Below are 21,025 nucleotides of genomic sequence, written 5' to 3' on the forward strand. Positions count from 1 at the left end.
TTGTTCAGGACGAGAATGCATGGTTTGGTCTATTGCATGGGGAGATCTTATGTTGGAAGTAAATATGGCGGACCATTGGCTAGTTATAGGTAGTATTGGGTTTACTTCCTAGTACCGAGTATTGAAGGATACCAGGGATGTTGTAACAATGTAAAAGCTTCACAGAACGGAATTTCTTGCTCATGAAGAACAAGCATGTCGCCTTAGGAAAATCGTCGGCCATCAACGAAAGGGATTACCAGCCACCGTCACTCCCCGCGTCCTCATACGCCTGATCTTCACGACCTTCCTCGTAAGCTTCCTCGACGTCAGAAGACGAAGCGGAATCTTCTGATAAGTTCATTAGTATCAAATATTCAACGGCCACTGGATTCGCCTGTCAAAGCGGAGGAGAGAGAGTACTGTGTACATACCGTCAAGCTCGTGAGCAATCACCGCGCCAGCAATACCACCAACAGCCAAGCCAGCAGCACCAGCAGCGAGGTACTTCCCGGTATCACTGCTCTTCTTCGCAGGCTGGGATTGATCTTGGTAGTAATCCTGGCCGCGGGTATCGTAAGACCCAGGAGGCGGGCCGGGAGGAGGGGCATAGTAGCCACCCTGGGGCTCGGGGGAGGAACGCTGCGCGAGCCATCCTCATAGCCAGTGTAGCCAGGCTGTTGGTAAGGCTGTTCCCACTGCGAGCGACCAGTGGCCTGCTCTACATAGAATGCCCGGCGCATACTGGGCTCCCATTCCTGGACCCAACCCTGAGGCAATGGAGGGGGAGGGCCTGGAGGGGGCCGAGCCTGAGGTGGGGGCGCGCTGTATGGGCCTCGTTCGTATGCCGGGCGGCCGGGGTCGTAGCGAGGCTGGTCATATGCAGGACGCTCGTAGGGGGGTTGGTCTGAGGGTGGACGGGCGTAAGGATCTGAGGGGGGACGAGCGTAAGGGTCTGAAGGTGGGCGTCCGTAGGGATCATATGGAGGACGGTCTGGGGGAGGGCGGGCGTAGGGGTCGCCGTAAGGTGGAGCGTAGGACATGATGGGTGAGGATGAGGTGTAGAGACTAAAATGATAGGTAGAGAGCTGGTGGAGAGTAGACGAGAGGGGAGATGGGCTTTTATGGGAAGGAACAAGAGAACACCTTCGTACACCATCACCTTCCGCCCAGAACCGAAATAGATACTCCACAATATGTCTGACGCTAGACTTTATGACCCCCCACTACAAGGCTGTCCGTTAGCGCCCACTTTGCTGTCAACTTCCAACTAGGCAGATGCAATATGGAGCGCCCTACGAACCCCTGACTCCCGCGTACATCGTACATTGTACATCGCACGTCGTCAGATTGACAATCCCGGCGCCTGACAGGGCTGTCCAGTTAAATGTCCAATATGGAGGACGCCAATGGTCTAGTGTGTCACGCTTCGCCATATCGGATATCGTAGAGGGGTTGCATTGCAGATGGCAGATCAGCGCTGAAGGGGTTGGTTTCAAGTTCGGAACGGCCAGCTCCACTCGGGAGCTTGACTATTTGTTTCCAAGGTTCGGCGTCTCGGACGATTTTCATCATTGAAGGGGTTCGTGGCGTATTCCGTACACAACGTACACAATGCACTGTCAATTATTGAGGGGAAACAGAGAAATAGGGGCTAATGCCCACAGTGGAGCAATCTCCAGGGATAATCAAGATGGAGCATTGAGGCATTAACAAAGGAATCTTCCTGTTGTGCGCCATGTGGAGCCAGTATGTGGCTCAGGCTCCCGAAATGCGGCGGACACAGCCACTCGCCGTCTCACACGTGGCTGGTGGATATATGGATGTCGGGGCTAGATCAACAACTCCGGGAGTGGTGTGCTCCGACAAAGGCCGTACTAATTCATAGGCGCTTGCAATTCGGTTGTAAATAGGACCAGAAGGGCGCTACATTGCGTGGCTACCTGCTGTAGGTCGCGCGACCTGAGACTACAAATGGCCGATTTCTATGCGCCAAGGCATCCAAGCCATGAGGTGGGGAGATAGCAAGAATACTAACACTATCACTTCATGGCGTCACATTATTACTCGACAGGAGGGAGTCGAATTCTTAGCTGGTTGTCGCAGGCTCACAGCAGAACTGAGACGGGGCCAGGATGAGTTACAATACAGTTTCATTACCGTGTGCGGAGACCTGCAGATGGTACTCAAGCTGGAATCATCCGTAGGCTGACGCTAGCTACGTGTGTATCCCGAGTCGGCTCAAGGCCTTGTAAGTATGCTCTTTAGTGAATGCGAGAGAAAAGCCGTTTGGGCTTATTAGATAAGTTATGTAGTCGACCACTAATTGGTGATAACGCGAGCAATTGGCAATCAAAGACGGCCAAGTAGCACGCCCTGTTTATGACTGTGGACGGAAGTCGGATATTGAACTCAACATAGGATCACTGCAGCCACGAGACTACGCCCCTGAGCCGGCAATCGCACTGGACTGGCCATCGCCGGGGTAGAAGAACGCGGATAGTCTGATAGAACGGTTAGAACATGGTTGCAAACAACCTGAGAGGATGGATGAGAAAGCTTACGCAATGATAACGTAGGCTGCCACAAGGAGGACACCCTCGAGGTAGTTACTCCTGCCGTCCAGGACAAGGAAGTTGACGACGAATGTGGTCACGAAGAGACAAATGGTCTCAAAGAGCGTGAAATACAAGGACATGTCCTTGTCCATGCACCAGCCCAGGATAACGACCAATGGTGTGACAAAGATAGCTGTCGGTATGAGTGGTTAGAAGGTGTACAGAAGCCAGAAGGAACCTAGACATACCAATCTGAATACTACTACCCACAGAAACACCAATGGACAGATCCATCTTGTTCTTAGTGGCGACAGTAACGGCAGTGACGTGCTCAGCCGCATTACCAACGATTGGCAGAATAATGAGACCAATGAAGGCCTCGCTGACATTCGAACTTGCGATCATTTCCGGAATGGCGTCAACCAGGAACTCGGCACAAACCGCAACCAGGGCAGTGGAGAGAAGCAGCATAACAACCGCAGCAGTGCGAGACATTACAGGTTCCGGGGTCTGAGCATCTGTCTCCGGGGGCGCAACAACATTTGGCACAGCGATGCGCGAAGCACCACGGGCGAACTGCACTGCGTTTCCGACCGGCGGACGACTAGTAGGTGCGGGTAGTGAGTTGCTGCGAGCGATATTTGGACGCGAGGCAGTTGTTCCCATACGGGGTGAATTCGCGGGTGACTGGGAGCTAAAGACGGTGTTGGAGAGCAGGGATGCAATAGGTTCAAAGGGCAATCGGCGTTTCTGCGGATCATCTCCAGTGCCTGCAACAGCCGACAAGTTAGGGGCTGTCGGGAAACCTGCGATGGATGGACGTTGACTGGTTGATGGACCAGCCTCTTGGGGTGCCCCAATCCGAGCCTTCCTCTCGTCCTTTTCAGCCTTCCTGTCTTCTTTTTCAGCCTTGCGCTTCTTTCGATCCCGTCTCCTGGACTTTTTGCTGGCTTTGGAATCCACGCGACCCAGAGCTGAGCCGAAATCGCGAGATCGAACTGCATCGTCATCAGCGTCGTAACGAATCTCGTCGAGTTCAATCGCATGTTCATTGCTGTCAATGGAATTGGGGATAGAGCTCTGGTTTTCGTTGGAGGCGGATGCCACGGCCTTTTTCTGGAACGAGCTTCGAGATGTCGTTCCCTTGGAGCTTGTACTTGATTTGCGATGTCTGCGATATTTCATTGCTCTCTTGATCCGCTTGGCAGTCGTCCAGGATGTAGTCGTGTCATCTGACTCCTCACTGGAGCTAGAGGAGGAATCCGAAGAGCTGTTCATGAACTCTGCCAGAACGCCGGGGTGGGACTCCTCGTCGATGATAGCTTGGGGAATACTCGCGTAGAGATAGGAGTGGGTTCTTAGCTGGAAAACGATGTATAGAATATACACCAAGAGCAGGACTACACTGGTACCACGGCTGACTTTGAGCGTCTCGCGATCGGCGTTAGCGCTATCCGACCATGAGGCGTGGAAAGCAGTGGGAATGAGGAGACTCATTACACTCAAACTGAGCAGACAAGCACTCATTTGGGTAACGGTGCTGTTGTAGATCTGTTCCTGGAAGCGAAGACCACCAGACAGGAACGCCATGCCCATAATCAGCAGCAAATTGGCAAGAATGGAGCCAAGAAGAGAGGCTTGGACAATGCGAATCTCGTTCTTGACAAGTGCAATGATGAAGATAATCAACTCTACTGCGTTTCCGAAGGTGACGTTGATCAGGGCTCCGATGGTATCACCAAGACGGCTTGCGACACTCTCCGTAGCATGACTGAGTAGTCCGGCCAGCGGGATGACGGCCACCGCGTTCAGCGCGAAGATGATGGCTGGGTCGAGGCCAGCAGCCTCGACCGCAATACCGGCTGGAACAAAGATGAGCAGCACATTGATCCAGCTGTGGCAGATCGCATTCTTCGTATGTTGGTAGAAGCGCCCGCTACCATTGCGCATACGGCTCAGAAGTTCCGGCTTAGAATCGGTTTCCGTGACAGACCCTGGAGCAGGGTCTTCGGCGGGCGCATTCACTTGTCCATCTTGGGTGTATTTTTCAATAGGTTCGGGGTTGGCGACCTGCCGGGAAGGGGTATGAGCTGGCAGGTCGCGAGAGGACGCGTGAGCTTTCGCCCACGATTGAACACGGTCTGGAGAAAATGGCATTGTCAGTCAGATTCAAATATAAGGCTGAGATAAGCTCTGGGCACAGCCAAGAGCTACAGCTATCTATGAGCCGGCGCTGGAAGTGTCGACATCACTTACGCATGTATTTCCGAAAAAAACCACTGATGAAACAAGGCAACTAGCCTTCGATGAGAGAATATTGTGAATGAAAGAGTGAAAAAGAGCGAAATTAATCACAGTAGGAGTTTTGACAGACTAGGGGGGACGGGTCAGACTTATTTGAGAGCTTGGCGGCGTGATGATTTCCCGACGCCACACTTCCAAGGATCCATTATCTCACCTTCAACGATTGTCTTAAGCGCAGGTGTCTTCGGCGCAGGCTAAAACCAACGTGGAACTAAAAGTATTTATGCAGATGGTTTTGTATTTAAGAATGCGGATCAGCACCAGTGACAACAATATGTGCAAAACATTCTCAGCCTCGCGTTGCTCTTCGTAATCCCCCCTAGGATGATGTCAATATTAAGGCTACTCCGACCAACATGTAACATGTCGCCTGGCACAACATACACATCGTCGTCCAAAACTACGTCCCCAAGACAAATGACGCATTCTCTTCCCGTGTATCAACTCATGATTCTCATCCCTATGGATGCCAAGGGTGCGGGTTCTGCCACGGCGGGTAATTCGGGGCCATGCAGCCAACCAAGTTCGTTGGCCAATAATCGTCCAGATCGACAGCCTGGCTATGGGTGTGGATTTCATTTCCATCGGCACATGAGTCTTGTTTTCTTCTTTATTGCCATCGATCGGGTCTTGAACCTGGATGACTCGAGTCTAACGGAAATATTCTCCCAGACCACTTCGCCCCGATATCAAGATCTCCGCTTTTCTGGAAAGACCCCAACACCCGATCAATGAGATTGTTGAGATTGGGACCAGCTTTCCAGAATGACCAAAAATAGGGGTTAGTGTTACCCTTGAGTTCGGGTGCTCGTCACACGCTAAATCGACCGCGCGCCGCAGCTCTTCTAGACTGTCTATGCGTTGTACGCTGTCTGCGTACACTGTCGTGCTTCGCTAATAGTCAATGATGATTGATGAGGTCATGTCAAATCTCAAATCGTCCAATCGGCTAAACATTTATCTGAAACCCCAAGAAAGCGCGTATCTTACTCGCTTTGAAGGCTGAAAATGTGCTGCGCCTCTCGGGCGGAGGAATCGCGAGAACGAAGCCGCGTTGAGCCCCACTTCCCGTAAGTACTGTGGCTGTGTCACTGGCCATTGCCACCATTTGTCTCGATGGATGGATATGATCCAAACATTCTATTCAGTGACTCACAGACGCCAACATGATAGCCCGCCATCAGATCCGGGGTGGCATCATTATTCATTCGGCAGCCCACTGCCCTTAGGCATTTCTTTGTCCTCCATTATTAATAGCATGCAGTCTATACTGCGGGGACAATGTGCTACATAGTATTCGGCATATTGGGCATTTGTCCTCTTAGCAGTGCTCAAGTATGCTGCCACGTAGTGGATTTGGATCTTCTGGATTTGGTTCAATCTCGCCTCTCTGAACCTACCACATTACGATAACATTGGACCCAAAGAAGAGGCTCATGTCTGGACGATTGTGCCTTTTGTTATGACCTATGCGCTGGTTGTCGTGCCTTTGAAGCAGTCTTTGATGACTGTGAAGAGGACCATAGTTTGTTCCAACTATATCATCGACTCAGTGAGCGAGGGTCTGAGTACCGAAGATATCCATGTGAGAATACCTGGGTCCGCGATTGCATCTTGAATCTGACGAGCATGAACAACATTAAATGAGTTTTCCACCGAAACGGGTGTTAGCCCTACCCGCTTACCCACCTCAGACCTGGCACAGTAGGAGCGAGGATTAACCCTGGAGCGGAATAGTGGCAATGAAAGTCAAAGAAACCAGCCTCAGAGTATCAATGGAGCGATGGAAGGGAAAATAACTTTTCAGCCAGGCCCGGTCCGGACATGGAACAAGAAACTTCTACCTCACCAGGGTGCTTCAGTGTACACCGTGTTAATCTCCCGGGCTACACTACAACCTAAGTGGAAGGTAGGGTACGCTACTCGATCTGCATCATACCTACATGCAGAGTTTATGCTAGCATAGATAGTTACCGACATATAGGACGTCACGTAGATAGGTATATCATAGGTTATCTGGACTGAGCCCGGTGAAACATGAAATAAATGAAGGCACAGCCCGGCATGGGATATGTATCCGGCGTGGAAAGGCCTCTCATGGATAGGTGGAATGCACAGAAAAGTAATATACAACGCGAACGCCATTTCGCCCTCGTACAATTGCATCCAGGACATTGGACAACAAAATAATGGAAGCAATTCATCCGCTTTTAGGGTACATCCCAGAACACCCCTACAAGACTGTGGTTGGTTGCTGCATAACAGCAGCAAACCTTGGAATCAGATAGAAAAGGAGAACGCCAATGTGCCGCGTGTAACAACGCTTTTGAAGAGACTCATGAGCATCTACAACGTCAGTGATCAGTTTCAAGCTAGCATATTGAACGTGACCTTACCAAACGCGCAACGTGATACTTTGATTCAATTTTTCATCTCGGACCGAGGCTCGAACCCTTGTTCTCGGTCAAGCCTGTACGGCTTGCTTAGTCGCGGATACACCAGGACAAAGAATACGATGACCGCTAATAGTATAAGCAAGGTGGGAAGGAACATGAAGATAAAGAGAAAGAGGCTCAACCCGAGGGTGAGATTCTGCCCACGTAGTAAACGACGGGCCATGATCTCAATGAGCGAATACATATGGTAGCCAAGGCCCAACCTAGTACGTAGATGACTGGTTCAGTCAATTAGAAGAGCCAGGAAAGGCGTACGATGGATGTAGAGGAAAGTGATCGACTGAGTGGAAGTCAATATATCTTGAAAATGATCTCATTGCTCATGCATCTGTTCGCGCATGCTGCCCCATTTATGGACTTCGAACAAGGGACGATGGAAGCGCCGGATATAAAGGCAGCGCCATTCCCAAAATCGCGGTGCCACAGTCTCAAAAACCGTCGCCGGCTGTGGGTGTAAATGCTGATGCCTATGCAATTGGGCGGGGAATTCACTGCTATGGATCCAGTCAAGGACTCAAGTTTTTTTTCAAAACCTCCACAATCCACTCTTGGCGCAAATATGAAATCGAATGAAGTTTCACCGCCCATTGTAAGCAGATCTCCAATGGAAATGTGGATATTCAAAAATCAGACTGACGCGAAGGCAGGAAATCTAATCTTGGCCAAGTTCCCTGGGGCGCCGAGGCTCGGCAGGCCGTTGCACCCAGGCAGCAACATTTTTCTCAACAATTTCCCCTGTCTAGGGAGAACCTTCGTGTAATTGCCTTTGAATATTAAGCTCATCAAGCAATGAAAGATTCCGTATGGGCATTTGCTGGCAATTATTAGTAGAGCTCGTTTGGCCTGTTTCATTAGGTTCATTATTGGCTGGCCGCGTCGCCAATAAATTCATTCTTTTACCCCAACGCCAGTAACCCAGGGGCCGGAGCCCGCTCCGGTGCCCAGCCCAGCCCTATTGAGGTGCCAACATTTTCCAATCCCGGGACTGCACGCGCCCGTAGTGGATCCAGCCCTGTGCAGTCATCCCTTTGTGGCAGCGACACCTTCGGGGTCTGCGAGTGAGCTGCAGCTGCAGGTGTTCGATCCAGCCATTCGAGCATGGGCTTCAAATGTCAAATTTTGCAGGGCCAGAGCACGGGGATTTTCCGATTGACAGGCAAGGGGTAGGGCAGAGAATTGGCGATCGGAATCTGCCGCTTCTCATTCGGTGGCAAACATGATCGGCGCGCAATAAAACCTCCCCGTAGGGCTGAGGATTGACTAGTGGGGTTGACTTGTCACTTGCAGGCTTGCAGCCTTAGACAAAGCCAAATCATTGCAGGGATCAGAACGAGGATATATGCACTGGGGAACGCAATTGTGTAACCGTGATCGCTCCTCGGAGAAGAGAGGGGGTTGACTAAGTAGACATCAGATTAAGGAGAGAAAAAGGGGAAGAGAGAGAAGTTGGTGATCCGCAGCGGACTGGGCGGGTAAAGATGATGCGGATGTTGGCATTTTCCCCCTGTTGAGTGGAACCAACAATGGTATCACGGGCTCCGTACATACAGTAGTACCAAAATACTAACAAATCCCCCACATTCCCTTTCCAATATACTCAAACTTCCACCGCCTCAACCTCGACCTTTCACCACTCCAGCTGCACACTCTCTTAACAAGCCACCCTGAGCTTCCCGATATGTCATGGCTTGCGGGGTATGGTAAGAGCGACCACGATGATTACGACAACCTGGGTGTGGATTGGGTTCTGCAATATGAGTTCGGCGACATCGGTAAATGACGTGCTTGCGCCGGACATCCTTGACTCCCGACATATACTGACAATCTACAGATCAAGAGCAAGCTATTACAGAGTTTCGAATGCTCATTAGCGACTTGAAGGAAGCCGGTCTTCGGGTCCAAGTGCGGCATGGACACAGTGCAGCACTCTTGGTCTGCATCCGAGTTCCGCGAGATCACCTAGGGAATTTGGTACATCAGTCCAGGTAGGTGATATGGAAGAGATGCTCGAATGGTTGAAGCAGATTCGAGCATGAACTGACTCACGGCAGAATAAAGGATTGGTTGTTCGGAATTACCCATACTTTACCGGAGGGCGATGAAACTACTATCGCCGATGCCGAGTCACCATCCGAAGAGATCCGATCAGTCTACCATGCTGTTACATGGCAAAAGAAGTTAGGCGGCGCAGGAATCACACCGGGGTTCGGGAAATGGAAGAATGTGACCGCCTCTTTTCCCTTACATGACCAGGAGGCCTGTTCCCGGATGCTACGTCAATGGAATCGGAAGACTATATTGACTGCCAAAGATCTCGATGAAATTCGAGCACTTTTCGGAGAGAAGGTATTGGTCCGGCTTGAGCGACCTCCGGGTAGCTCTATTGACACATTGTGCTGATTGTGTCTAGGTTGCTTTCTACTACGCCTTTATTCATTCGTATTCGCTATTCCTCACGGTGCCTGCTGGCTTGGGCATTCTCGGATGGCTATATCTAGGTCCGTATTCGATCACATATGGAGCCGTACTATGCACGTCGTGTATTGTGTTCGTCGAGTACTGGAAGATTCGGGAGGCCGATTTAAGTCAGCGTTGGGACGTCAAGGGTGTTGGGCGGTTGAAAGTGAATCGCAAGCAGTATGTATGGGAGAAAGAGGTCAAAGACCCAATCAGCGGTGAGGTGCGGCATATTTTCCCTGGTTGGAAGCAGTTCTCACGGCAGATGCTCTTGCTTCCCTTCGCATCTGTCGCGAGCGTCGCGCTCGGAGCTCTGATTGTTGCATCTTTCGCATCAGAGGTGTTCATATCCGAGGTGTACGATGGCCCATTCAAGGGGTACCTTGAGTTCGTACCGACTGTCCTCTTTTCGCTATCTTTGCCCGCCATTACCTCATTCCTCACGAGGATTGCAACTCGCCTGACCGACTACGAGAACTACCGAACTCAAGATCAATATGATCTCGCTCAGACTCAGAAGACCTTTGTCATGAACTCTATCACCTCCTTTCTCCCTACAATGTTGACTGCATTTGTGTACGTTCCATTTGGTAGACAAATTGTCCCATACTTGCACATCTTCCAGGCCCTAGGGCAGAAGACCAACCTCGCCGTCCACACCAAGGAGTTTGAGGTTGATGTCGCACGCTTCCAGCAGGAAGTGATCTACCTCTCAATGACGGCGCAAGTACTCAGTTTCGGCGAGGAGGTTATTTTGCCATATGTGAAGCATGTCTTGCGACAGAAATGGCAGAACTATCAGAAACGCAAGGCAGGAATGGATCACAGGCGGACGACTTCCGTGGCCACGGATCTGTTCCTGATTGACCCGCCCGAGGAGGTGGCTTTTATGACAAGACTGCGTAGCGAGGCTGGTGCAGAGGAATACCATGTCGAGGATGACACCATGGAGATGTGTGTTCAGTTCGGCTATCTGGCACTATTTGGAGTTGCCTGGCCGCTCGTCCCGCTAGGTTTCCTACTGAACAACTGGCTTGAGTTGCGGGGTGACTTCTTCAAACTCACGCTGGAATGCCAGCGACCACCACCGATTCGGTCCGATTCCATTGGACCTTGTCTCCTGGGTTTGGACTTCTTGGCTTGGCTGGGAACCTTATCTACAGCCGCCGTCGTGCACATTTACCGGGGGCCCATCGCCGAGGTAAGGCTCTCTTCCTTGCTATTGACGGTGTTTATTGCCGAGCAGGTCTACCTAGGCATGCGATTTACCGCCTCGGTGGCTTTGGAGAAGATCTACTCAGACACTATTCGGAGGGAAGAGGCTCGTCGGTACGCTGTGCGGAGAAATTATCTGGCTGCGAGCTTGGCGAGAAACTCTTCCCCGAAATCCTGCTCCCAGGGCTCGCCTAATGGACGGACCCGTCACCGAGTGCGGTTCAACGAACGAGTCAACGTCTACAGCGCGACTGAAAATGAAGAAACTTATGAAGGTACTCCTTCTCCAACCAGGGAGCAACCGGAGGATGATGTGCTCCGGGGTTCCGACCGTGAGGCTCAGTTCTGGGGGGCACATTCGGGCGATATGGCGGAGGCCGGCGTCAAGCTAATTCGAGCATTGAGCACACCCGAACCAGGGAATGTATCTTACAAAGAAGCATGAGCAGTAGGTACTAGAGTTATGCCACATTCATCAAGAGGAATTTCAAACTTCCTACGTTCCATGTTGCTTCCTGTCAGACTGGGATACACTGGGATAAGGCCTCCCTAGGCCATAAACAGGAACCTTGGTTTTTGATGTGGTCTAGTGGTAATTAATTCCCATACTTCCCCCTGGTCCCTTGCAGAATATAGTTAAATGTTCAGGGTTGGAAGTCACTTCTGTAGGTCCCTTCAAAGACTACTTAGTCAGGGGTTACATTAATACTATTATGTAAAACAGTAAAAGCAGAAAGCCAGAAAGTCTGACTCCTGATGACAACTTTGTTAAAAAACGATCGGACAGCCGGGTAGACATCCGTCTGGCAAATGTGGTAAGTGTTGCTGCCTGGCAGCACCTATGTACCTACTGCAAGGGGTGTTCTGAACTGGTACGGTTATTTTCAGTTACGTACATTGGACGGCAAAGGTTTCCGGTAGGCTGTAGCTATTTCTAGCTCATCACGTGCTCAGCCCTACAGGGCGATGCCAAGCCGGATGTGCCTTAAGGTCCGGCAGTTTACCCGCTGGGAGCCACTTGTGCCATTTTGTCTTTGACAACTCATTGTTCATCGTTTGAAGCTCAGCTCTTGCTCCAATCGTATTCCAGTCGTGTCCATCACTGAGTTTTTGTTCTGAGTACTGGTATTAGTGAAGTCATGTGAACTGTTCCTCTCTATGATTCCTCACATCTTATCACGGAAATGGGTGATGCACACGGGACCAGCGACACCATCGTCGCTCCCCCTTCCCAACTTCACAAAGTCCAAAAAATCATCAGAGCCAAATTCATGGAGATCATTCGACTCCAACGGCCAAGCCGCCCATCACCGTCTATTCCGATATTCCCGTGCGAAGCCAGTGACATCACATCCCAGAACTCCGAGCCGACAACCACCAACCAAGTTGTGCTATTGCAGAAGCGTGAGCAGGGTGACACCAGCGAGATCACGTCACAAGAATCCCTGCAGATAACCAACGACCGATTGACGCTGTTACGGAAGCATGGCGAAGGAAACACCAGCGACATCACACTACAGGAGGCCGCCCAGCCAATCAACGATCAAGTGACGCTCGTTAATAAGCGTGGCCGATTCAGACTGCACCATCAACAGCAATACAAAAACAGCTTGCTTGCTGGCGTTGGATACCTTGAGCTTGCCAACGCTGGCGACTTCGCTGCAAATGTCTGGAATGAGATTCCTGTTCCGAAGTTTGCAGCGGTATTGATGGGACTGGGTGGCATACTTGCTTTGGGGATGGTAGTCGTTGCTGTGCGTGACCTTCTACTGAGCTGGAAAAACATCAAGCTCCTGCGGGTGGAAAGGGCTCATCTACAAAGCCTCCAGGAATCACACAAGAATGACACGGAGATGGTTCAGCTCATTGAAAATCGCCTTGGAGTTGGGGCACGTGAGATTGGCACTGAGCTGGTGGACCGCCTCGTGATGGACGCATTCATGGGATTTGGCTCGCTATTGGTCGGCATTGGCACTCTGATGGCCATCGGTGGCGCCAATCCCCGCGTCTACAAAACCAGCAATCTGCTTTCTGGGTACATCGGGAATGGTCTAGCTGCTGCCTTTGGTGTAGCAAATGCCGTTTGGTCGGGATATCTTGTCCGTCGGTTTCATTTGCACCATGCCGCCGTCTTTGCCCTGGAGACAAATGATACAATCCGTCGTCGCCTGCATACACGTTTCCGTCGTTTCCAATGGCATGCTGGGATCAATGGTGTAAATGGTCTTGTGGCTGGTGCCGCTTCAATGGTCACAGCCGAGCGCTGGTGGGGATATGTTGTGTTAATCCCGTGTATCATCATCCTGATTGTGTGCAACTACTTCTGGCGGAAGAAGCTGGGCTATGACCGCCCACTTGTCGGACTTACAAGGTCAATTGAGAAACAGTCAACGCTGCTCTTTGAAGAGTTGCAACAAGTGATCATGATGCAGAGTACTTTCGCTGAGCTGGAACCCTCCCTGCCACAAGCGCAATTCCGACGCGATTATTTGGATTCAATCCTTCGCCTGATTGTCGATAACAACATGTTTGAATCATTCTGCGAGTCTCTCGCCCATGATAAACGCACTCAGCCCTTGTTCAACAAGCTTCAATGCTTGAGTCTTTGTCCTCAGCAAATCACCATCTCCCACCAGGCCATCTTCTGGCTCCCCACCACCGATTTGATCATCGTTCTGCAGCATGCGCAGATATTTTTGCAAAGAGAGGGTGTGGCCATTCTCATATACCGTGAAAGATACCTGCTTGAACTCCTGGGTTACGCTATCTGGCAGGATCACCAAAAGGCCGCCACTGCGTGAAGGACAGCTTTGCCTGCTCGATGCGTTCGTGGCTTGACAATTCCCCCTTATTCCAATTTTTAACTGTTATGCTTTCATCATGTCTTACCTGCACGGTTTTTTGGATTGGATTGCGGGTAGATTGCCGCCAACTGGTGAATAGTCACCAGCTGGCAGACTTTTCCATGTATATGTGACTGGCATTGCAGGGTTGCACGCCTATTCTACGAAGAGTACATGTAGCTTAGATCCCAATTATTCAACTTGGTATGAATACACCAAAAATAATCTGATCGGAAACCGCAACAGAGACAAGCGTGTAAATAATGTAACTAACTTGCATTTGGCTTGTACTGGCGCAGAATCTAAGGACATAGATCAGGCATTCGGGTTGTGGGTTTCTGTCTGTCTAAGGTTATACATAAATCTCTTTTTCCGATGTGATCGCAGAATCCTTTTCTGTATCACCATTGATCCCAGTGATAGCGCCGTGACTAATCCGGATAGTATCAACGCTCTCACCCTCGAAGAAACCCTCAGAAGCTGCCATATATTCGAATGTCTTGGGCATGTCCCGGCCGCTCTCAGGATACATTGGCACAGGGAAGATCAGGCAGGCGAGATAGTAGACCAATGATCCAACGAGGAAGCTCAACAAGAATCCAAGCTTGTACATGTCCTTGCTAGCCTGGTTTGTGAGGCTAGGTTCCAAAGCACCAGCGACACCATGGATAACGAATGCGGTACCGGCGAGCCAGGCAACAATGGCGCGCAAGTTCCATCCCTTCCAGTATGAGTAAGGAGAGTCCGCATCACGGTTGTAGAGCGACGGGACGTGCAGGTTACCACGACGAACGAGCCAGTAGTCAACCACCATGATACCACAGATGGGCATCAAAAAGACGGCGTATGAGGACAGGAAGGTCAGGAAACTTTTGGCATCGGCGATAATCTTCCAGGGGAACAGTAGAGGACCCAAAAGACCACAAATGACCTGTCCACGGACAATGTTGATAAAGCGTGGCAGGAGACCCGTCATGTCAGCGCCCGCAGGGAGCGCGTTGGTGCCGGCATTAGAGGCCAGGATAGCGAGCACCATGCCCAAACAAGCGAATAGAACACCAGCACGAGCACCAGGTCCCCAGTAGGTTGTCAGGATTGCGTTGTAGAGATCCCACACATTCCAGTAAGACGTGCCCAGGAATCCCTGGGTGGCACTGGTAGTTCCGGCACTGAGGAACATGATCAGGATCTTGCTGACGAAGATTCCCAAGATCTGGGACCAGGTGGCTTGCGACGGTCTTTTAGCATATCGCGCAATATCAGGCTGATTGATCAGAATCGGACACAGAGCAGCGCAGATAGAGTTGATAGCCGAAATCATGGGCCAGATCAGTTGCGCGCCTGACAGCACTGCCTGGCCTTCGAAGTGGAAGCTACCGAGGGAGCCGTGATTTTGGTGAACGGCCCAGCCGAGGACGGCGATCAGAGCAACAGTGCTGTAGAACGCCTTGACGACGAAGATGTGTCTCAGAACGACGGGGTGCACAAACATCAAAGACATCTGGAAGAACCAGAAGATGAAGAAGGCCAGAAGATTTGCGCTGGTGATGCCTGCATCGGCCGGAAGATGATTGGGAATGCTTTCCCATGCCGAGCCAAAGATACACCGCAGCACGATGGCCATCAACATTCCACCGTAGTAGAGGTTTGTGGAGAAGTAGATGACGGCCACTGCACCACGGATGAAAATGAAGAATTTGGAGCCTCGTGGACCTCCGGCTGATGTTGCAATGACCGGGAATCCGACATGGTATTGCGTGGCACCGCGAGAGTTGAGAACGACAATAATGGAAAGGAAGATAGAGCCTATCACCGCGGCAATAAGGGTGTGCCACCACGTCTGGGATTTTCATTAGCATGACCGGACACTTGCCAATCGCTTCAAAAGGACCGATTGACTCACCAGGCCAATGGTGGCTAGAGAGGCACCGAGATTATAACTTGTCGGCGAGAAAGATGTCGTAAGATAGTATGTGAAGAAGTGAATCCATGCCCATGACCGCCGCTCTGTCACGATTCATTAGCATCTCGTTCGGTCCTTAGAAGAGTCTTTGGGCCAGCGACTTACCGGGTTCTGTTGGAAGTAAATCCTCATTATAAGTTGCATTCTCTCCGTCAACCTCTTTCGTTTCAATGGCCTTAATGAAGGCCTCTCGCGAGGAGAACGCTTGCTTGACCCGTGATGCCCAAGTCATTGTGATAGAAAGAATATATGAACAACCACCAGAATTCCTGACAAGCAAAAAGACGTGGCGATGAGTTGAGATTTATGCAAGTGCCCAGCGAAATTTCCCAAGTTTTAGAGCTGGTGGCTTGCCGTTCTGCTGATAAAGAGTTGAGTTAGTTCAAAGCCCGCGTGCGGTCTTGGTGATAAGTTATCAAAGGGGCCTGTAGGCGATGAACCATGAGCAATTACCAAGACCCTGTTCATTCTCCAAGCAAATCCTTTCAGTAATGATGTACATAATAAATTAGAAGAGATACCAAAGGCTAATTCGCGCGAGAGATCCAATCACTTCCTGTCTAAAAATATGGGGAAAGATAGCCAAATGGCGGGGGGATTTGCGCTCGTCCATGATAATTGGCCGTTGGGGCAATTGGGGAAGTTGTTAGACGCGAAGTGGATGTTGGGCATTGGGGGCCGTAGCCGTAGGGTCTCGACCCCGGACCCTCCGATAAACTCTAAGTGCCTGCTCAGTTTGCACCTTCCGCTCTGGACCATCCGAGATGGACCCACCGGGCCGAAGGGACGGAGCATCCGACAATTTCACCAAAATTCCCAGGGAAACGTCCATGCGTCGCATGACTGATGTTAGTGAGACCTTGGCATTGCTGGTGTCCCGGATAGACTATGGTAGGTCTTTGCCGGTCATAAAGACCTCGAGACGGCGTTGATGGACTTATAAGAAAGCCAACTGAAGAACAAACGGCACAACAGCATCTACCAGATCTATATTCACAATCACACTTCTTTGGAATTGCCCATCGAAGCTACGGTTTTGTCTTTCCATTTGCAAATCCTTCACAACTTCGTCCTTCACTTTCCATCAAGATGTCAATTGGCGAGAAACCCCAGGCTTGGAAGACGCAAGACGTTGAGCGCGATGATTCGTGGATCTTGCGTCTGACCCCCGAGCAAATTGAAGGCTTCAACACAGCACTTGCCTATGCCAAGGAGCACCCCAAGCCTCTTCTTGAGATGACCCAAGCCGACTATCCACTTCCCGAGGTCTCCAAGAAGGCACTTGAGGCAGCCATTGGCACCACCCAAGGCCGCTGGGGCATGTGCCTCGTCAAGGGCTTCCCAGTCAATGACTGGACTGAGGCCGAAATGCGCGTCGCTTACTGGGGAATGGGACTCTACATGGGCGTCGGTCGGACCCAGAACCGCGCCAGCGAAGTGATCAACGACGTTCGCGATGCCGGCGGCAGCTACAAGGTCAAGGGCGGCCGTGGATACAACACCAACGCCGGTCTCGACTTCCACCAGGACTCTGCCGACGTTGTTGCCCTGTTGTGCCGTCGCACTGCCAAGGAGGGCGGTACATCCAAGGTGATGAGCAGCATTGCCTTGCACGATAAGGTTGCCGAAGCGCGTCCTGACCTGCTGCCCGTTCTTGAGGCCAACAACTGGTTCCACAGCTTCCAGAATGCCCAGGATGCCACCCAGCCTCCTTACTATCGCTGCCCGCTCATGGGGAAGAGCGGTGCTTACTTCTGTGCCCGCACAAACCGCAAGAACACTGTTGCCGCGCAGCGGGATTTCCCCGAGGTGCCGCGCCTTACGCCCCAGCAGGAAGAGGCACTTGATTTCTTGGATACTATCATGCCTTCCGATGAGTTCTGCTACACTATGGAGCTTGAGCGTGGTGATATGCAGCTTCTGAACAGCTTTGTTACGCTACACTCGCGCACACCGTTTGAGGACTATGATCTTCCGGATGAGAAGCGTCATCTCATGCGTCTCTGGCTCTCTATTCCTTCTTCTCAGCCACTACCCGCTGAGTTTGCCGAGTACTGGGGTGATTCTAGGGCGGGCGCTGTCCGTGGTGGTGTCCGAGGGAGTGCCATAACTGACGACTTCTTGAGATATGAGAAGCGTCAAGCCGAGGCTATGGGCATGCCTTGCAGGGGCTTCAGTCCGATTGTGACGAAGGAAGAGATGAGCAAGATCGTGGGTATGGCTTGATGTATATACCCCAATGATGTATGACCTAATTGTACTTCCATTGGTTTTCGTTTCAACCTAGGTAGTAGGTACCTACCTAGGGTGTTTTTTTTGATTATGTCTAGGTTCTAGGTTGCTTTGTCCTGTCCAGGTAGTCTATTATATAGTTTCTGTGGGAAATAATACAGGCTATCCCGGTTTTACCACTAGACCGCAACAAAAACCAAGTTCCAGTTTGTTGAATTCAGCCAGAAATTCCTGGATAAATGAGGCGGCGATGCCAACTGGAGCCAGGAGCCTATGTTTCCCCAAGGCTCTAGCAACCGCCATTCGGTCAATTGCAGGACTGTCGAAGCAGGGTCGGTCCTGTGTGCGGAACGGCACTAGTATGTTCCGGACAAGACAAGTGGAAAAAAAGCAACTGTTAGCAAAACAACGAAACGAGCCTCTCTCATTGAATCATGAGATCTCGACAACAACGTCGGATTTCATCTCAAAACTTGGCCTACTGCATCTTCTTCACCTCCGTCACATTTCGCACCATCAACCATACCTAAGTTAAGATCTTCGAGATCGAAGTGTCCGCGGTCGACCCAAGATCGCGGGGAAGACACAACCGATGACCGTCCACGTCGCACCAACCACGTACATGAAAATGGCTGCAAAGCCTGGCGCTCATGATCCAAAATTTGAGACCAAACTCAGATAATGGCTTCAGACTTCACCCTCGAGCCTCCTCTAACATCAAGCTCAATACCTGTCATGTTCAGGAGCCGGATTGCAATTGGAACAGCACCATTCTCTTGGATAATCAGGCGGCAGCTCTAGTTCTTTAACCCAGCGAGTCTTTCAGAAATGGGTTAAAGAGCCAGAGCTGCCGCCTGGTTAACCAAGAGAATCGTGCTGTTCCAATTGCAATCCGGCTCTTGAGGCAGACACGAGCGTCAATGAAGTCCCAGATAGCCCGCGGGAGCTCTGCACGTCTGTCGACGTTGATCTTACGCGGCGGCTTCTTTTTAAACACTGCTCTCGATACCAACGTGTCCATATCCATGACTCGGGTAGGGGAACTTGACAGAGACTTATCTGACGGTAAGCTGCCAGATGAGAGGAAGATATTGCTGCCAGAGTCATTCTCTGAGATCACTGGATCACTGGATCACTGATGAGGAAATTTGGTCGTACTCCCGTGGCCCCCTTCTGCCACAATCGCGGAGACTTGCGCAGGCCATAAAGAGCCTTTAGGAGCCTCCAGCGGCGAACGACTCCGTCAGCAAATACCTTCCTCTCATCTGGCAGCTTACCGTCAGTGCGTCTCTGTCTAGTTGCCCCCCCCCTAATCATGGACAAGACTATCTGGACACAAGCAGAACCTATACAAATTCCCAGTTATATGAGATTTTATTCCTTAGGTTTGACTATACACCTTACGCGCCGTTTGCAAATGATACACCTCCAGCCAGCCGATCGATTTCCATCTCTCTTTGCAGCCCCATGACATTAAAGAAACCCTTAGGATCCAGACCCTGTGCCTGCGCATCGTCCTGTCCAGTTTCCATAAGGAACTTATAAGCGCGCCTAATGGTGTGAAGAACTGACTTCCCGGCAGCACCGGGGTAGATAGCCAGCTGCTGTTGCATTAGTAAAAGGTCGACAAGAAGAATTGAATAACTAGCAACGGACCTTGACTCCCCACTCGCCCAACTGTTCGGGTGAGAACCACGGCGTCTTGCCGTTTGAGACCAGGTTCACCATCAGCTGAATCAGGTCAGTATGTTCTGCAACACAGGGGGCAATGAACCGGTGGTCGACTCACAGGCATCGGTGCCAGAACCTTGACCGCATTCTTGATCTGTTCTTCTGTCTCAATAGCCTCTAAGAAGCCCATATCGGCGCCACATTCCCGTGCCGCAATGAGCTGAGCGAGATGATCAGTTATACTTCTGGCTGCTAGATTTCGTTTGACCTCCGAACTTACTCTATCAAGAGCAGCCTGGTATCCCTCAACAGCCAGCGCATCCGTTCGCGCAATGATAACTATATCACTGCCACCATAGATAGCATCCCGACCAATTACGCAGGCGCGGATTCTTGTTTTCCAAGTCCTGTCACGTGAAGTTAGTACCCGATACGATATGACTTGTTCGCGGCGGATCCAAACAAGCAACATACTCAATGTCGACGACCGCCTTTCCCTTCAAGTGGCCACATCGCTTATTAGACATTTGATCTTCAATGTGGAAGCCGGCGATTCCACAAGAATCATATGTCTGCACCATGCGAGCGATGTTTGGCGGTGACCCGAACCCGACATCTGCATCTGCGATGAGAGGGATGCGAGGATCGATATTTGCGATCATTTGCCCATTCTGTGCAAAGTCGTTCAGCGACGCAAAAGCAAGATCTGCCTTTCCAAGACGTGCGGCCGTAGTCATAGAGCCGCCCATGTACTGTTTCCGGGTCAGTGAAGCCGTCCCGGGAAGGAATCCACGATGAAGCTTACCATCACTTCGAAGCCTTGTTCTATAGCAAGGCGCGCGCAAAGACCATCATACACTCCCGGCGCCTGGATACAGATGCCCGGTTGTGAGAGGAGCTTGCGCAAGCGCGTTGCTGGCTTCAGCTGCTGCTCTCCGGTGATTCTGGATTCCATCTTTTGGTTTCTGTTGTGATTGAAAGATAACTCGTGCTATAATATCCCAGGATATCTACAGCAGGTATCTGGAATAATAGCTGCTCATAACTAGTCTTAACAAATTTTAGTTACTACTCCGTAACCCGAACTCCGATGTTCGTCGGAACCTCCGACTGCCCGCATTTCAGAATCCACCACCTCGAATGCACATGGAAGCTTGAGATGGGATGAGCCAATTACAATAGCCAAGTTATGATAGCTAAAATAAAACGAGGTAAATCCCGGAAATGTACGCAAAAGCGTCCGCCACCGAAATAAAGTGGAGATGCGACGAGATGCTTTTCAAACTTCCTAAAATGGATTGGCCTACAGAGCGGGGTGGAAGGTTGTGTGGGGTTCGGACCCCCCCC

General features: G+C 50.9%; 7 protein-coding genes across 7 annotated transcripts; 3 read left to right on the forward strand and 4 right to left on the reverse strand.

Annotated features, from left to right (window-relative positions):
• Positions 1-235: 235 nt before the first annotated feature.
• N7515_006084 (WW domain protein) lies at positions 236-1,022 on the reverse strand (the record flags this gene model as incomplete). The annotated part of the gene is made up of 3 exons (XM_056666828.1): positions 236-330; positions 414-600; positions 621-1,022. The coding sequence occupies 3 exons, from the start codon at positions 1,020-1,022 to the stop codon at positions 236-238; spliced, it is 684 nt and encodes a 227-aa protein (XP_056520424.1).
• A 1,397-nt stretch (positions 1,023-2,419) lies between these two features.
• Positions 2,420-4,694, reverse strand: N7515_006085 (uncharacterized protein; the record flags this gene model as incomplete). Its single annotated transcript, XM_056666829.1, has 3 exons — positions 2,420-2,483; positions 2,544-2,730; positions 2,786-4,694. 3 exons carry the CDS (start codon positions 4,692-4,694, stop codon positions 2,420-2,422), a joined length of 2,160 nt encoding a protein of 719 aa, XP_056520425.1.
• Positions 4,695-8,975: 4,281 nt separating this feature from the next.
• Positions 8,976-11,414, forward strand: N7515_006086 (anoctamin family protein; the record flags this gene model as incomplete). Its single annotated transcript, XM_056666830.1, has 4 exons — positions 8,976-9,069; positions 9,129-9,282; positions 9,349-9,643; positions 9,708-11,414. 4 exons carry the CDS (start codon positions 8,976-8,978, stop codon positions 11,412-11,414), a joined length of 2,250 nt encoding a protein of 749 aa, XP_056520426.1.
• Positions 11,415-12,153: 739 nt separating this feature from the next.
• Positions 12,154-13,770, forward strand: N7515_006087 (uncharacterized protein; the record flags this gene model as incomplete). Its single annotated transcript, XM_056666831.1, has 1 exon — positions 12,154-13,770. The coding sequence occupies one exon, from the start codon at positions 12,154-12,156 to the stop codon at positions 13,768-13,770; it is 1,617 nt and encodes a 538-aa protein (XP_056520427.1).
• Positions 13,771-14,164: 394 nt separating this feature from the next.
• On the reverse strand, positions 14,165-16,007 carry N7515_006088 (nucleobase cation symporter-1 family protein; the record flags this gene model as incomplete). The annotated part of the gene is made up of 3 exons (XM_056666832.1): positions 14,165-15,652; positions 15,716-15,819; positions 15,881-16,007. The coding sequence occupies 3 exons, from the start codon at positions 16,005-16,007 to the stop codon at positions 14,165-14,167; spliced, it is 1,719 nt and encodes a 572-aa protein (XP_056520428.1).
• Positions 16,008-16,864: 857 nt separating this feature from the next.
• N7515_006089 (TauD/TfdA family dioxygenase) lies at positions 16,865-18,001 on the forward strand (the record flags this gene model as incomplete). Its single annotated transcript, XM_056666833.1, has 1 exon — positions 16,865-18,001. One exon carries the CDS (start codon positions 16,865-16,867, stop codon positions 17,999-18,001), a length of 1,137 nt encoding a protein of 378 aa, XP_056520429.1.
• A 1,406-nt stretch (positions 18,002-19,407) lies between these two features.
• N7515_006090 (isocitrate lyase/PEP mutase family protein) lies at positions 19,408-20,633 on the reverse strand (the record flags this gene model as incomplete). Its single annotated transcript, XM_056666834.1, has 6 exons — positions 19,408-19,608; positions 19,664-19,738; positions 19,797-19,898; positions 19,959-20,085; positions 20,153-20,430; positions 20,484-20,633. The coding sequence occupies 6 exons, from the start codon at positions 20,631-20,633 to the stop codon at positions 19,408-19,410; spliced, it is 933 nt and encodes a 310-aa protein (XP_056520430.1).
• Positions 20,634-21,025: the final 392 nt, after the last annotated feature.

This window comes from Penicillium bovifimosum, assembly GCF_028826915.1.
Source record: "Penicillium bovifimosum strain IBT 22155 chromosome Unknown utg000005l_segment0_segment0, whole genome shotgun sequence".
NCBI lineage: Eukaryota > Fungi > Ascomycota > Eurotiomycetes > Eurotiales > Aspergillaceae > Penicillium > Penicillium bovifimosum.